Consider the following 17,096-nt stretch of genomic DNA (forward strand, 5'->3'; position numbering starts at 1 on the left):
GCTCCCGCAGCTGGTCTGGAGCCGAACACACCCCCGCACCGAGGGGGGGGGGAACCTCCACGCATGAAATGGAGTCTTCGAGAAGACACTTGGAGTTCAATCGTCAGTGTTCGTATTGAAGCCCGCGTTGTACCACGTGTTCCGAGGTGAACCCGGAAGTGCGTGGGGGTTTCCGCAAAACCGGCCGCCGGCGCGGGGACGGCTTTCCCTCCGCTACTTCCGGACTACAAATCCGACCGCGCTCGTTTCCGGCGCGCACGAGGCTCCCGGCGCACCGCGCGAATCACATGTGGGGAACCGGAAGAGAGCGGAGGGTGTCATGTGTAACGGGACGCGTTACCTCATCTTCTTCCAGTACATCGGAACCAAGTACTGGTAGGTGACCTTGGAGGTCTCATGGTCGGAGGTCCAACATGTCCGCCTGCTAAAGCTGTGCCTGGTGGTCCCACAGCGGAGCGGCGAAGGTGCCTCCACACCAGCAGAGAGGAAGGGGGGTCCTGGACCACATCGAGGTAACGACCTGGTCTCCAGATCACCGACATGGTAATTGGCTGGGATCACGGCTATCTTCTCCCCCGTGTGCAGGACGCCATCAGGAGGCTGAAGCCCGCGGCGCCCGTCTCCCTGTCCGTCTCCAGCAGGACGGACGCCGGCGTCCACGCCCTCTCCAACTCCGCCCACTTTGACTTCCGGCGCCGACGCGATAAGCCGCCCTTCGGCGAGGACATTTTGGTGGAGGCGCTCAACTTCCACCTCCGGACGGAGGACATCGGGTACGTCGGGAACGTCCGTAAACGTAAACCTTCAACCTCCAGCAGGTTCTGCAGAACTTCACGTGGTCACAACCAACATTCATCTCAGCGGCGCCGGGAACAATGTAGAAGAAGTAGAAGGTCGCGGGTTCGAGCGACAGCTTCACCTGTCTGCATGCCGAAATGCCCTTGGGCTAAAACACTGACCACACACACACACACACACACACACACACACACACACACACACACACAGATAGATGGATGACAAACAGTGAGAGGCAACAAAGGGAGGAGGTGTTTGGGAAACAGATGAGAAGAGAGGAGGAGGGGAGCCTCAGCGTCCTGCTAATCCCCAAACCTGCAGAGAGAAGGTTAGGAAGGATTATCCCTGCTCTGCTTTTTGGTCTGTTGCATCCATTAACACAAACACACACACACACACACATTTACACACACACACACACACATTCGGCTTGACAGAGATGAAATTCTCCACCGCCGTAAACACCTGACGCCGTTGAGCCCTGAAAATGACAGCGGCGATGGCGACGTCACGGGGGGAGCGAGTCGCCCCAGAGGGCAGACACGGGTCGGGGGGGGGGGGGGGCGGAGACTGCGTTGCCGTGGAAACGGGCCTCCGTCAGGCTCAACGAACACGGCGTCACGGGAGGAAACTGCTGAGTAGCAAAATGGAGACTCGCCGTCCCACTTCCCAAATGTGCCAGGCTGTGCCTGAACACTGCTTATGAAACTTTGATGTCTGTGTGTGTGTGTGTGTGTGTGTGTGTGTGTGTGTGTGTGTGTGTGTGTGTGCGTGTGTGTGTTTGTTTGCGTGGGCTTTGGGTGGGAGGGCGCTGTCACTTCCCATCGGAGCAGGTGCCGAAGGCCTGCAAGACGTACATGGGCTTCCTCTGCCACGTGTCGCAGCCCATCTCCCTCCGGAAACATAACCTAGTTTCTCCAGTCGCACACACACACACACTCACACACACACACACACACGTGCACAAACACATGGATGATGCGGCGCACAGCAAAACATGCCGCGTGTGTAGACACACATACACGACACATCGTTCTCACGCTTCCAATTTTTCCCGAATGCCGACACACTCCTACATCAGATGCATGAACACACACTCAGACACACACACACACACACTCACACACACATGCTTGAATGCACCGAACCCGTAATGTGCGCTCTCGCTCCGCCCCAGCTGGCTGCACCTCTTTGTTCTCCCGCTTTTACAGATGTGTTTGTTTTTCTTGGAGGCTATTTCACATCCTTCCAGTACAGTCACCCGCGGTGACCTTTCACCCCCGGGGACAGGAAGTGAGGACAAGCAACCGAGCCCGGGCGCCAGGTGGCGTTCACCGGTGGCACCCCAAGAGATCAATAACCCATTATCAGTTTTGAATGGGTAATTAGATCAGAATCAAGCGACAGGTCTTGTGGAAGCCTGCTTCGCTTTCGTTTGCCCTGCGGTTTTTAGCATTTCGTTCATGAAGCCGGGAAACATTTACTGCTGTTAGCATGCATTAGCAGCGGTTAGCACAGGTTAGCATGGGTTAGCAGCGATTAGCACGGGTTAGCAGTATCGAGAATGCGTTAGCATCAATTAGCATGCTTAACCAATGGCTTGCTGATAGCTCAATAACGCCTGAAGTTAGCAGTTAGCATGTTGTTTCGTTGACAAAAATATCCTTATAAACATTATCATCATATCAGTCGTGCATGTTTGTGTGTGTGTGTGTGTGTGTGTGTGTGCATGCGCAGAGACTGCCTACACACACACACACATACACACACACAGTAAACTGATGTTGATCCTGTTCCGGTTTTATTTATTGACCCCACGGTCGACAGTTTCCATTTTTCTTTTTTAAATTTCAAGGATACTTATTTCAGAACGCATTTATTCATAAACCCGACTATTATCTGACATATTTGAACAATTACGACGTGTTTGAAGTGGACCGTCGTCCTCTTTCAAACTCTCGATCCATTCAAGTGATTGTATGACAAATATCATTGAAATGTGTGTGTCTGTGTGTGTGTGTGTGTGTGTGTGTGTGTGTGTGTGTGTTTCCACAAACTTTGTGGCTAAAATCATCGGCAGTGTTTCTGAGGTTTCTGGATGCACTTCAAGTCCTCAGACGGCCGGGGGAGCGGAGGAGGGGGGGTATCGATCCCCGCTTATTGATTTATTATCAAAAGAAAATGTGTGTGTGTGTGTGTGTGTGTGTGTGAGTCTGGGCTGCGGCGTGGCTGGAGTGTGATCAGAGCCTCGGCCATCAAACCGCCTGGCTGACATTTGCAGAAGAGGCTTAGTTTTCCCGCACAGCCGTTGTTCTCGTCGCCGGCCAGAAACAAGGGGACTCGATCATCAGGGTCCTCAGAACCTCAGAGATGTTTACCAACCCCACAGGCAGAACATCTCAGAGGTTTATGTCCACATGCAAGGGCTCTCCAGTTCACACACACACACACACACACCGCCGTGGAAGGCGCCATCGGGAGCATCACGGGGGTGTTCGGTGTCTCGCCGGAGGAGCCGGGGTGTCAAACCGCCAACCTTCCAGTTCCAGATGAAGCTTTGGAGCTGCAGCTGGAGGAGAAGGTGACACCTCCAATCATCTCCAGATGTTCCGCACACCGGGTGGAAATTCCGAGCGCCATGAGAGAAAATAGTTCCCGTCGGTGGATTATCTCGGCGTTCGGGGCCGAGGTTTCCAGCCGGATTCTTCTTCATCCGCTGTGACAGTTTGAGCCCCAGAACAGGCGTCGGCAACCTTCAGCGCTCAGAGATGTTTCTCCAAAGTGAAGAAACACCAGGAGCCTCAGAAAACCTTATGAAATTTAAAAGAAAAGAACACGCCATTTAACATCATTTTTGGCCTTTATGCTGTGTAAAAATGAAATAGGTCGCTTTTTTTTTTTAAAACCGCAAAGAAATCGAAATTGCATCTCCACAATTTCTTCAACGCCTATTTGAGGCCTTCTTGTATTCTTGTATGTCACAAGATCGCCATCATCTTCTAATTTAAACCAGGATCGCACTAGAATAAAATACCTTTTAATTAAATTCTGATTTCAGAAACCACAAGGAGCTGCGGGTCGCCGACCCCTGACTCAGCGGGGTTTCAGACCGAAAAAAAAAAGGCGTAAATCAAACGTCCCGGTTCGCCCTGGACAGGACGGGTCAGAGCAGGATCTCCTTCCTGAGGAGGCCAAGGTTCTTCTGGCCTCCTCAAGACCTTCCAGTCGTCTTCAATCCACCTGGTGGAGGGTGAAGGCCTGCCTATTTTTATTTATTTTAATCATTTCCATTTCTTTGTGTCGCTCTTTTTACGTCGTTTACTTCTAGCGGTGTATTTTTCCCCCCGGCTGTTCCTCGATGCTGCCCATCATCATCCCCGATGTCGTCCTCGTCTTCTTATCTGCTGTCGATTTGTCTTTTTGCCTCGCTAGATCCTGTTTTCTGCCTTCGATCAATAAAGTTTATCTTCTCTTTCGCCGCCAGGATCACTGGCGCCCGCCTGGTGCCGCCGGACTTCCACGCCCGCCACCGGGCTCGCTCTCGGACCTACGTTTACCGGCTCGCCCTCGGCGTCTCCCACCGCTCGCAGCTGCCCCTCACGGAGCGCCGCCTCTGCTGGGATCTACGCCACGCGTAAGACCCTCAGCTCCACACACACACACACACACACACACACACACAGTCAGTAAGCTGCTGCCCAGCCTTCCAGAAACAACAGCGTGATGAACACATGAATAATCCACACACGCCTCTGTGGGAACGCAAATTAGATGCTCACTGGAGCCGACGGAGGAGGAGGATGGAGAGAATGTGAGGATGCTGTTCTTTTCTGGATGGAGGAGGAACGTGGAGAACCCGGCATATGCGCACACACACACACACACACACACACACACACACACACACACACACACACACACACACATGCTTGGATCAGCGTTTGTCTGCTTGCCTCAATTTTTGGGGGAAAAGTAGGGCAAGATAAGCTGCAGGCTTGCAGGCTCACACACACACACACACACACACACACACACACACACACACACACACATCACCAGGATGCACAGTGTGTTTTAGACTCTCCTTCCTTCCCTCCTTCCTTCCTGGGTTCCCAGCATCCATCTGGTCGTGTTTCCCTGGAGCTTCTCTGCTTCAGCAGCTTCTCCTCTCTTTGTTCTGCCCCTTTTTCCTCGTCACCTCCTCCTCTTCTTCTTCTTCTTCTCTCCGGAGCTCCTCCTAGATGCTTTCCACCTCCCAGAGGTTCTGCCGGGTCCTCCGGGTGGCCGAGCGGGTTTTCACACGGTCGCGTGGATCTCCGCTTTAGTGACAGCGTCCAGGAACACGGCGGTTCACGCCCGGTTCGCTCAATCATCCTTTCATTATGAGCGGCTCGGCGACGTCCAGCCCAGACGTGTCCTTCAGGAGGATTCCTGCTTCAGCCCTGGAATGTGTGTCTCCTCAGAGAGCTGGACGTGGCGTCCATGAACGAGGCGGCCGCCTTGCTGGTCGGGACCCACGACTTCAGCAGCTTCAGGGCCCTCAACTCGGACGCGCCGTTCAAAAGCCCCGTGAAGACCCTGGACCAGGTCCGGGTGGAGCCTGGAAGCTCCTTCGCACCCGCACACTTCCACAGGTGAGCTCGGGACCAAACGCTGGGTAGGCAGGTTTTTACAAGATGGTTCCAGATGTTCTCCAGTGACAACACGTTGACGTCGCTTGACCGTCTGGCGGTCGAGGATCGGACCGGTTTGACTGGTTTGGAAAAGGAGGACGCGGAGAAGTTGGAGGCTGCAGGAGACCAGAGCAGAAGCTAGAAATGATGCTTCCAGAAGACACAGACTGCAGCTTTAATAGTGAACATTACCTGCACGGGTTCCACCCGATGGAGCCTCGCTTGCAGCCAGAAGGTCCTCGCTTGGATTCCTCAAGGTTCTCCGGGTTCCTCCAAACACCTGCAGGAGCCGCAGTGGAGACCCTGAGACCCCTTCAGAGGTCGATGGTTCACATTTGTGAACCTCCTGTTCCGACCGGCGCCGACGCCGAAAAAGTCATCTGCGAATCCTGAGGGACCTGAACCTGCAGGCTCCTGAGCAAACCTAAGGAGCTTGTGTTGGCTCCTCGTGGCCTTTAAGAGGTCACGTGACCACGGGCGCCTTAATCCGCCTGAAAATATGTTGCACGCTATGAACACGTGCACACCGTCGGGAGCAAATGTCACGACGCCTGGTGCTTTCCCCGCCATCTGGGTCGCAGATCTTTTCTTTTCTCCTGTTCCAAAAACATCTCCAGGGGCTTCCCCCCGGAGGAAGGCCCGCAGACGAGCCGCGGGAAGCTTCGGCTCGGCCGCCGCGAGCCTTTCCGTCCGGCTTCAGTGTGACGGCATGGAAATGATCTTCACGCAGCATCTGGTCCGGTCCTGGTGGCTTCAGGACATGATCGCTTCTGATAAAGACTCCGGAGTCCTCGTCCATCTGGGGACCTTCGTTCCTCCACAAAGAAGAACCCAAGGCTGATCCCAGCGGCTCCTCGCCACCTTAATTCCGCCCAAGGTTGAAATTCGCACCTTCCCGCGCCGCTTCCGACCTGTTTTTGAAGATGTCGGCGATGTTCCGACCCTTTCGGTTCACCTCCAGATCCTCCAGATCGCGATCCTCCTGGCGTCCACGTGCGCAGTCGTTCCATCAGCCGTCTTCATTTCCAGAAGCCGGAGATTTTAACGCCGTTCGAATGCGTTTCGGCCCGACGCAGAGGAGCGGGAGGAGTTTGGAGTGAAACGTACTCAAGCTAGCGGCCGCGCCGCACAAATCCGCCGGCGCTCTCTTGAGCGTCAAATGTAATCAGAGAGCCGGCGCTGAATCACATTTGCATTTGACCCAATTCTCCCGCCCGGTTTTCCCGCTCAAAACACAAAGTCAGCCGGAGTCGGGACAAAAGGCCCGCGGCTGCCGAAGAGGCCCGACCGTGTTCTCGGTGGCGTTTTCGCATAATCCGGCGGCGCCTGAGCCGCACCGGCGCGACCGGAGAGGCCAGGAGATCCGAGGAGCTCCGTCCAACCGGAGGGAAAACAACTTCACGCTTTCTGCATTCCGAGTGATGACTCAGCTGATTTTTTTGCCCGACGTCAACCGGTCAGAAAAGCCCGGCAAATATTTAAGCTCTCCCCCCGCCGAGAGTTCGATTCACGACGCGGGACGTCTTTTTAGGAGGTGTCTCAGTCAATTTCACCTGAAAACCCAAATATCGTGAGGGCGATTCGTCCAAAGACTTTGTGTTAACGTTGTTCTCTTATTTTCAGAGAGATCAGATTCTGGGAGCTGACCTTTAGGAGCAGATCTTTCCTCTACAAGCAGGTACGTTCCCTGGCCTCTCCTGCGAGTAGCGCCCTCTGCTGGCCGAAACTAGGAATTGCAGCTCTCAAATTAAAGCTTCAATTTAAGGGATTTTGTTTGTGAAACGTCTCAGGTGAGGAGAATGACGGGCGCGCTGGTGGCGGTGGGTCAGGGGAAGCTCTCGCTCCTCCAGCTCAGAGAGCTCCTGGAGGCCCGGGACTCCCTGGCGTTCCCGCAGGGCCTCGCCGCTCCGGCCCACGGCCTCTTCCTCACCGACGTGGACTACCACCTCTCCGGTGAGCGTGCACGGAAAACACCTAACATTTCAAAAAGAATCCGCTTTGCTCATATTTCAATACGTCGCTGATCTCACTGCTGGTTCTACCAAAATAGCTGTATCACAACTTCACATGGACTCGTACCTGAATGATCACAATTCTTCGGCTCGTTGGTACTAAAGCCAGGCGGGCTGAAGGCACAGCGAAGGCATCATCTGCTATTTTTTGTTTTTTATTTTTATTTTATTTGTATTTCTTACCCTCCCTCCTTCCTTCTATTATCTACTATTGTTATGTTTTACTTGAAACTCCAGCACAACAATTTCCTTCGGGATAAATAAAGTTATTCTTATTTTCCACGCTCTATTTTCCCGTGACGCTCTTCCGTTTGTGCCTCCACAGATCTGGATCCTCCCTCCGGCAGCAAAGCCGCCTCCTGACGTACTCGTCCCGGACGTTGGTCCTGAAGCCGCAGCCGCCGCGTTCCGAATAAAGCTGGTTTTTCCAACCGCTGACTTTTCCATGCGTTCACAAACACACGCGAGCCGGAGTTCTGAACATCTACATGTTCCTTTAATTCCACATATAAAGAATACATCAGTGTCCATGAACACATGGGCTACAGAACATCACACACACACACACACCTTGCACCCTCACACACACACACACACATATACACACACACACACACGCGGGGAGCGGTGTCATGTTGTGTAGCATAGCCGCTGTGCGGTACAGAGGTCTGACAAAGTGCAACACTCTCACGGCTGGGGTTTACATCCAACTGTCCAAAAGGAAACTGCATACACGGCTTCTGCGCCCCCTCGCACTACTCTAGGGGATTATCAGCAAACACACACACACACACACACACTTTCAATTTGGCTGCATTTGTTCAATGAGCGGAGTGATTTCTGTAGTTGTCCATAAAAAGTCCATTAAAAGCCGTCTTCGGATGAGGTGGCGTGGAAAGCTCGGACCGACCCGCCGGCGGCCTTCGTGTTCTTTACAATTTGTCCTGATTTCCGTCAAGAGAGCCGAACCTCACGAGGAATGTTTTCTCTCTTTTTTTTTTTTTTTGCACTTCTCAGAAGCGACACACCGTCGATAATAATTCAGCAACACCGTTTATTTGACCTTAAATTTTTAAATATGTACACAAGTACATGTCCCGCGTCACCGCGGTGAATCTGATTGGCATAGGTCCTCGAGTCAAATCAGCATTTGGTTTCAAAATAATCCGCGCATCTTAAGAGATGACACAATATAGCGTCAAAATTTCAAGTGTTACTCAGATTATTAAGCCCAATGTCTTAGAAGATCAATAACAAAATCATATGTATATATAATGCACTTGAAAGGAGGCATTTTTTCAAACTCACAATCCTTGGCGGCTCAGGCCGGGCGCAGGACGTGGCTGAGACCCTGACTGAGGAGGTCGTGCAGGGACCGCCAAACGCGGGGGAGACTCGTCACGACGCGCAGAATTTGGAATAAAACGAGGTTATTTTTTTACGAGACAGGCGGTGGATTGATGTGACAATAAATAATGTGTGTGAGACGTGCGACCGGCTGATGATCCGTTACTAAGACAGACGTCTAGATGCTCCTGGCGGGGAGTTAAGTTTCTTTTTTTTAATTTTTTTAATTTTTTTTTATTTTTGGCATTCGACTACACACCCTGACGCTAAAAGCTGAGGTTAATCCGGGATTCATTTGTGTTAAGTGAATACAGGTTACGTTTGCATAGACCCTTGAACCTCAACCATGACCACTTTAAAGAGATTTTTAAAATAAAAATGAAGGAAAAATAAACAAAAACAAAGCACTCCCGCTCGGAGAAGAATACCCGACTTCACCCCTTGTGCTGAGTTTGGGTGGCGCGGTGGTAAACACTGCTGAAGCCCACGGGAGACGGCTACATTCAGGTTTGGTCGTTTTTTTTTTTGTTTTGTTTTGTTTTGTTTCTTTGTTTGTTTACGTCTAGAAAAATCAACAAGTCTGTGGCACAAAATGAGCTTTTTTTTTTTTTTTTTTTTTTTTTATCCCCAAAGGGTTCTGGTTCCAGTTCCGCCAGCTGACAATACACAGCGATAAACTCAGACTTTATTCAGTGAGGTACAAAGAGTGAAATGGGGTATGTCCACTTGGGAAAAAGCAGGCTGAAGAGGAGACATGTCTATGTGTAAACATACGCAGTGTTGGTGGTGTCGCTCTTTTCTTCGACAGCTAAAATAAAATAAAAGCATGAGACATTCTTGGGACGTACGGAGGAGGAGGAGAAGGAGGGAGCCGGTCCCCGGCGGGCGTCCGAGTTTTCTTTAGCTGGCGATTTTCTCGATTTCGTCCAGGTCGTCCGTGTCTAGCTTCTCGATTTTCTTGTCTGCAACGGGAGAAACCACAAGGAGACTGTGGGAGCAGGTCCACCACGACAAACACCGCTGCACTCGGGGGGGATCCTGAGCTGGAATCGTAGTTTCACGGCTTTGGGGAGGTCAGAGGTCAAAGAGCGGACCTTCTGCCGACGTTCTGGGTGATCCGGGGCCGGAGGTCCGGCGGCCCCGCTGACTGCGGCTCAGGCTTCATCTGCCCGGGTTTTACCCTTTTTTAACAAATCGGAATTTGCGGGCGATGGAGCACATCTGAATAGAAGCTGCACCGGCTTGCTCATCAATGAGTATTTCATTTGATTTAAAATGTCATTTTAAATTTGAAGACGATGGAGACCTTGTAACCTGAAAACTGAACCTTGACAATTTATATTTTATTGTATTTCTTATTCTCCCTCCTTCCTACTATTATCTATTGCTGTTATGTTTTTGCTTGAAACTCTGGCACAACAATTTCCTTCGGGATAAATAAAGTTGTTCTCATCGCATCTCATAACATCTAAATAAACGGGTTAAAATATTTTTGTCGCTCTTAATAAGCGACCGCACGTGGCATTTTCAGTTTGCTGCCGGTGGATCGTTTAAGTTCGGGTTTTCTTTTCATTAATACAAGGACTCAAATAGACATTGAGTATTTTTCTTAAAAGTAACCTTCAACCAGGTTAGTTAACCTTCTTTGTTCCAGAGTTCAAAATGTTTGGTTGCAAGCAGAAAAGTCATTGCAACACATTTTGTTTATCCATTCAAAGCGTTTATGGTCACGTGCACGTTTCCCTGCACAGTGAAATTTCTACTTGCCGTGTTAAAATTCGATTTTAAATTTTCTTTACTGTGGGGAAACGGCTCTTTGAGCGGGGAAGGTCGCCGAACCCCGGGCTCTCTGATCGCACCAAAACCGTTAAAAGTCGTCTTCTTCGCCGTCGGAATCGAACGGCCTCGGAATTTCACGCTCATGTCATCGGTCCGCTGTGACCAGGATAAATGTTTTGGCGGCGTGAAGCTCGCTGGCCCCCCAATAATCTATCGATTAGTTAAGCCGCAGCGTTCAAAGCCTGTGAAAGAAGCAGCGGCTTCTAGTTCAGGAACGACGGAACTTCTTTTAAACACCAGCGAATGTGTGAGGACAGATTTGTTTGGATTTCCTCTCTAAGAGATGCAGCTGAACAAACACCCTTGCACTTCTGATCCATGACATTCACTGAAAAAAAAAAATAAAAAAAATCCCGCCTGATATTCATTAGAATTGGGCTTTAATTAGTATTTCTCTCAAGCAGAGATTGCAAGAAAACAAAGTTCTAAAAAGATAGAAGTTCAAGAGTTCTGACTTAAAGAGGCTCAAACACAAGTCATGATTTCTTTAAAAGAAATATAAATAAAATAAGAAAACCGACGGAAGGACGGACGAACGGACACACACACACACACACACACTGGATAGGAAGTGGACCATGAATTTCTGAACATGACAGCGTTTGACGAGTAGAAGGAAAAGCACAGAGAAGCTCTCTGTCCCAACGATTCCACAGAAATGGATTTTATCAAATATACATCGACCAACCTTCTTCATATATCTGTACGTTGTGTTTTGTGCTTGTAGTCTTTGGAAGTGTGTGTGTGTGTGTGTGTGTGTGTGCTGGACTTACTGAAATGCTCCTGGATCCTGTTGAGGATGTTCATGCTCATCCTGCTGTCCACCATGTTGATGGCCAGCCCCCGTTTGCCGAAGCGTCCCGTACGTCCGATTCTGTGAAGGTACGTCTCGTTGTCCGGGTTACCGTCCTTGTCCACCGGCAGGTCGAAGTTGATCACCACGGAAACCTGCTCGACATCGATGCCTGATCGGGAGAGGGGACGGCGGTCAGACGGAGCTCAGGACTCCTGCCAATCATGCGATCGATCGATCGATCGATCGATCGGGAGGACGACCAACGGAGCCGCGGCGCCTGAATTCATTCACAAGGACCCCTTGTGGTGAAACTAGGTATTGCAGGCAAACGTTCCCCCTAACGAGATCTTCTGCATCTTTCACCAGACCTTCCATCCTTCTTCTCATTGGGTGCAATCCATCAGCCTTCTTTACGCTTGTTTATCAAATTAAAATTTATATTGCAACGCTATTAATCTGTTGCAGCCACCTGGGTTTCTCACACATTTTCAAATGGGAAAAAATGTACTTTAAACGCCACTTGCCGGACAGCGGCGTCCACATGGGTGTCAAACACTCGTCCGGCTCGCCGCTAACTCAGCTAACTAGATGGTTTTCCACGTACGCATGTTGCGGGTGGACGTCTCCACCTAGGATTCTACCGGTCCTCACCTCGTGCGCAGACGTTGGTGGTGACCAGAACCTTCTCCTTGCCGTCCCTGAATCGTTCGATGACGGCGGCCCTCTGCTCCACCTGCATCTCCCCGCAGAGGAGCGCCACCTGGTGATTCTCTCTGGAGAGCTCCCCGGCCAGCCAGCCCGCCGTCTTCCTGGTCTGGGTCGCACACAGGAAAGAGGTTTGTCCAGACGCGATCTGCGACGCCCCGTTTCTGCTGATCGACTCTTCCACACCCACAACGAGCCACCGTAGTTTTAGACCCGGCCAAACACCCGGACGTTATATTCGGACGCTCATTAGAAGCGAAGCAGCCTCTGGGTCGAGGGCTGAGACGTATTCAAGTGAACACATTCAAGCCCAGATGACGAGACTAGATATTTACATCCCGCGTCAATAGCGACCCCATTTGTCCACCAGGGGGAGCTCTAGGCTTGGAGTCCGACCGGGTTTGAGGGAAAACACGGAGACCAGAGGGAAACCCGGAGTCCAAACTGGGAACCGACTTGGGGAAGTTAACCGGAGACGATATAGCGGTGTAGCAGAAGGTATGTCGGGAGCAGCGGACAAAGATGGATCCTGTCGGGGCTGAGCGCTCGGAGGCCCGATAAACACACTTCCTATCAATAAAGACGAAGGTTCTGCGGCCGAACGCGCCCTGCCGGTCCACCCACACGCCATGACAGCCGGCTATTAAGGACCGGCAATTTCAGTGAGGGAGGAGGTGCCAGATTTTTATTTTTGACCATCTGGAGAAAGCAGAGGGGGGGGGGGACCGGATGCTGACGGTCGGGAGGCCCGCCAGAAGACCCTCCGCACACCTGGTCCGGAACCGCCGCGACGTCGACCGACACGCAACCCGCAGACTTAAGCCCGAGACGCTTTGCGTCCGAGATGGAGACTTCGTGAAGAGACAAAGAAACGCAAAGAAAAGCCCGGCGGACACGATCGGAATCCCTCTCTGCTTCGGGAACTTACGTGGCAGAAGATCATGGCCTGGGCGATGGTGATGGCGCCGTAGATGTTACAAAGAGCTTGGAACTTCTCCTCCTTGCTGTTGCACAACACGTAGTACTGCTTGATGGTGTCCAGGGTCTCCTCCTCACGCTTCAGCTTGATGATGTTGGGGTCGGGCACGATGCGCTTGGCAAAGGCCCACACCGTCTCTTCAAACGTGGCTGAGAAAAACAACATCTGGCAGTTGTTGGGCAGCATCCTGCGCGGCAGAGGGGAGAAACACAGCTTCAGCCGCCGGTCCGGAGGAGACGCCGGAGACGACGGGCCGGCGGCTCTGACCTCTGAATCCGAATGCTCTGGTCCTGGTGGCCCTGCGTGGCGATCATGACGTCGGCCTCGTCCAGCACGAACACCTTGATCTTCTTGGGGTCGATGAACTTGAACTTTAAGCACCAGTCCAGCATGGTGCCCGGCGTGCCGATCACGATCTGCTCCTGCAGCTGCATGCCGCGCTGCACTGGAGCGTTCCCGGGGAAACGAGAGCTCATTAGCACACGGAGCACATCGGGTAGCGGATGCAGAAACACCTCCGCTTTTCAGACGGACGGCCGGAGGGTGCGCGAGCCTTACACTTGTTTCCTCTGATGGCGTAGACCAGCTTGACCTCGGGATAGTTCTTGCCCATCTGCTCGATCACCTTGCCGGTCTGAAGTGCCAATTCGTAGGTGGGCGACACGCACAGGCACTGCGGAGGAAGAACACCGACGGTGGAGGGTAAGCGCTCTGACCGCAGATACCCGGCCGCGGCGGCCGGCGCAAAGCCAAAAGCGCACAAATACATTTCAGGTTTTCGCAGGAATGACATAAACGGCGATATAAAAGAGGAGTCGTAAAAACTCTCCTTTCGGAGTGTGGCCGAGGCAGGGAGACTCCGAGGCTCCGCGAGCTTCAACACGCCCGCTGCGTTTCGGAGTTTATAACCCGCTCCGGCTGGAAATCACACCCCCGAAGGAACACTTGTCATTATCTCTTTATCTAATAAGATTACGCTCTCGTTCACTTTTACCGCAATGCAGCTGGAAACGGTGCCGACGGGAAGCCGATTCAGCCGGCGCTCTCTGCGTTTACGCGTAAAATGTGAAATGTTAAGTTCCAGTGAGAATCTAAATATCAGGCTTCACAATCCAACCCGGTATGGAGACGTACAGAGACACCTACAGCGGTGCGATACGGCCCGACCGCAACTCTGATTTTAAAAGTGTCATTGGAGCGACAGGTCTGAGAACCGACCTGGGGATATTTGTTGTTGGGATCGACGTGGCTGAGCATGGCCAGCACGAAGGCGGCCGTCTTCCCCGTCCCGGACTGCGACTGGGCGATCAGATTCTGTGGACTGGAGTGAGACGGAGCAGAAAGAGGCAGGTGAACACCGAACATGGTTAGATCTCTTCCGGCTTCGTCCGAGTGATGCGTAACTGTAGCATTCTGACGTCTCCGAAGCTCGGCCGAGCAAAGCTGAAGCCGAGTGCGATCTTCCATCAGCGGGAAGGTGTTGTGTTTAAGGGGAAACAGGAATCATTTATGATGAGATCCTGCGATCCAGCAGAGACTTCCAGGTGTTACTTCATATAACACACGCTTGTTTGGAAGAACTACATGGGAAATAAGCGTCCTGAGTTTTTCCTCTGATTTCAAACGCTGAATGTCATCTTGGAAAATGCAGAGAAGTCGTCACCGATTTGCAGCTCAAATGAGCTTTCACACACACACACACACACACACACACACACACACACACACACACACACACACACACACCGGCCAGGGCTGGACAGCACCATCCCAGAGCCCTTAAAATGCAGTTCAAACACAGCATGAATCTTTCAGTCCAGGGTTGACCTGTCTCTGCAAAGCTCTGGATTTGACCTGCTCCGCTACGATCTAAATGTGACAAACACCTATTAAAATGCTGAACAGCCCACCTTTGTGATCTGAATTTGCATTTTAGATCGTCTTCTATGGACTCAAGAGTCCAGATAGGTTTTGTCTGAGTGCATCTGCTTTGTCTCATCCAGTAAACATGGATGGCATTTCATTGAAAACCATTTTATTCAATGTATTTATGTGAACACCTGAACCATCCAATGTTTTGGCCGCCCTGGTTGAAAACACACAGGGAGGAGGCCAAACACAGCGGAACAGCATTATCGTGTTTCAGCCTCACAGCATCGCGGTCGGTGTGATCGCAGCCCCACGAGAACAAATGCCTGCGTATTCATCGTCTTCTATACGTGGAGTGCACGTTACAAACACACACCGGGGCTTAATGAAGGAAACGCGACATTATTTGAACACATCTGTTTGCGTCAGAGGGTTAGCACGGAGGAGGAGGAGGAGGACATCCCAGCCCACAGGGTGTCCTAGCATACTCACGGTTCTGCTAGCATCATAGGTAAGGCAGTCTCCTGGATCTTGGACGGGCGGTTGAAGCCCATGCCGTACACGCCCTGCAGCAGCTGTGGCTTGCTACAAAGACATGGATATTTGAAAACAATCAACAGGAATGGACAACTAATAACACTATCGCGAGCATTTGAATAAGATAACACACTTACAGCCTCAACTCCTCGAAGGATTTGACCGAGTAGAGCGGAGAGTTTGGATCCTTCTGAAGGACCTCCACTTGATTCGTGTTGTTGACGAGATTATTCCGGATCAGCTTGTTCAGCAAGGATTGCGCCGCTTTGTCCTCTGGGAAAGATTCATGACAGAGCTCACATAAGAAGCCCGATGTAATCTTCCTGGGATTGCGGAGAGCAAACGAGAAGCTTAATATGACTGAACATCCCAATGGACTCACCTGCGTCCTCCTCCTCTGTGGCCTTGTCTCCTTCTGCATCCGTCTTCACCGCTGCATTCCTGGGTTCCGATGTGTTTCCAGAGGTGCCTTCGACGTTACATTTTACACCATATGAATACTTTTAATGACCACTTTAGGACTTGTCGCAAGGCCACCATACTTACCATTTTCTTCTAGTTTGTCTTTCAGTTGGAGGCTGCCGATCTGTGAACGGGGACGCAGCATTACAGCCAACACTTGGCTCATAACATGACGCCACGGACGTCGTAACGTTTAGTTCACAGTCAAAGCGGATTTTAGAGAACTACGATATTTACAAGAAACTCCTGAAGTAATCAGGAACACGGAGTGTCCAAAAGTCCGATGTTTGTGGCTCTCGCTGCACTGACTTTAGCCCCGGTGCCGGTTGTAGCTAGGAACTCGCTGAGCACGCAGCATCTCGCCTTGAGCTAACTTCACTCCGGTCGGTGCTAACGCCACACCGGGGCTGGGCTTGTTTATTTGTTTGTTTCCTTTCAAATGAACTTAAACGGGTCACGCCGTAACACGAGGAAAAAAGACCCGCAGCCGGCAAAAATCGTATACTTAGTTAAACTTTGAAAGACAAAGTGATGGGACCGAAGTGTAGTCAAGAGCCCCGGCGCAGGCCAATGCATTATCCAAACAGGCTAACAATACGTTAGCTTCAGTTGCGTAAGTTGTTTTACGTTACCGATTCCGCCGCGGCTTCTTGCTCGTCCACCGCCTGGGCCCAGGAGTCCGTAGCCATGACTTGTTATCGTGCGATTTTCAGGATAAGTCGTTTTTAAAAAGAGGAGTAGCTCAAAGACGGGAGTCTTTAACGTGACAGAAACTACTCCACAATGGCGTGCCGAAGGCGATTCAGAGCAACTGTCCGTCGACTAATGCTTCCGACTGGAAACAAAATGCACTGGACAAAAGGTCCGGCCCTGTTAAAGGTTCCGGCACCCAAAGTTTCCAGCCGGAACATAGAAAGACGCGCCGCCTCAGGGAAACATTACTGAGCCATTCGGACAAAACGTTGATAATAATTATTTCTTTCCTCTTCTTTTTCTTGTTCTTCTTCTTGTTCTTCTTCTTGTTCTTGTTCTTGTTCTTCTTCTTCTTCTTCTTCTTCTTCTTCTTCTTCTACTTTCAG

At 51.3% G+C, this 17,096-nt stretch overlaps 2 protein-coding genes across 2 annotated transcripts; one reads left to right on the top strand and one right to left on the bottom strand.

The window, feature by feature from the left end:
* Positions 1-68: 68 nt before the first annotated feature.
* On the top strand, positions 69-7,914 carry pusl1 (pseudouridine synthase like 1). The gene is made up of 8 exons (XM_086167750.1): positions 69-375; positions 452-512; positions 586-773; positions 4,283-4,432; positions 5,262-5,432; positions 7,095-7,149; positions 7,262-7,424; positions 7,809-7,914. The coding sequence occupies exons 1-8, from the start codon at positions 320-322 to the stop codon at positions 7,844-7,846; spliced, it is 882 nt and encodes a 293-aa protein (XP_086023876.1). The 5' UTR covers positions 69-319; the 3' UTR covers positions 7,847-7,914.
* Positions 7,915-7,957: 43 nt separating this feature from the next.
* On the bottom strand, positions 7,958-16,837 carry ddx19b (DEAD-box helicase 19b). The gene is made up of 12 exons (XM_086167749.1): positions 16,650-16,837; positions 16,102-16,141; positions 15,938-16,024; positions 15,693-15,828; positions 15,511-15,603; positions 14,368-14,470; positions 13,708-13,822; positions 13,417-13,594; positions 13,099-13,336; positions 12,117-12,279; positions 11,443-11,634; positions 7,958-9,792 (listed from the first exon to the last, which is right to left on the bottom strand). Exons 1-12 carry the CDS (start codon positions 16,704-16,706, stop codon positions 9,731-9,733), a joined length of 1,464 nt encoding a protein of 487 aa, XP_086023875.1. The 5' UTR covers positions 16,707-16,837; the 3' UTR covers positions 7,958-9,730.
* Positions 16,838-17,096: the final 259 nt, after the last annotated feature.

This window comes from Fistularia commersonii, chromosome 21 (genome assembly GCF_037954325.1).
Source record: "Fistularia commersonii isolate RoL2024-O1a breed Wild chromosome 21, RoL_Fcom_v1.0, whole genome shotgun sequence".
Classification (NCBI taxonomy): Eukaryota; Metazoa; Chordata; class Actinopteri; order Syngnathiformes; family Fistulariidae; genus Fistularia; species Fistularia commersonii.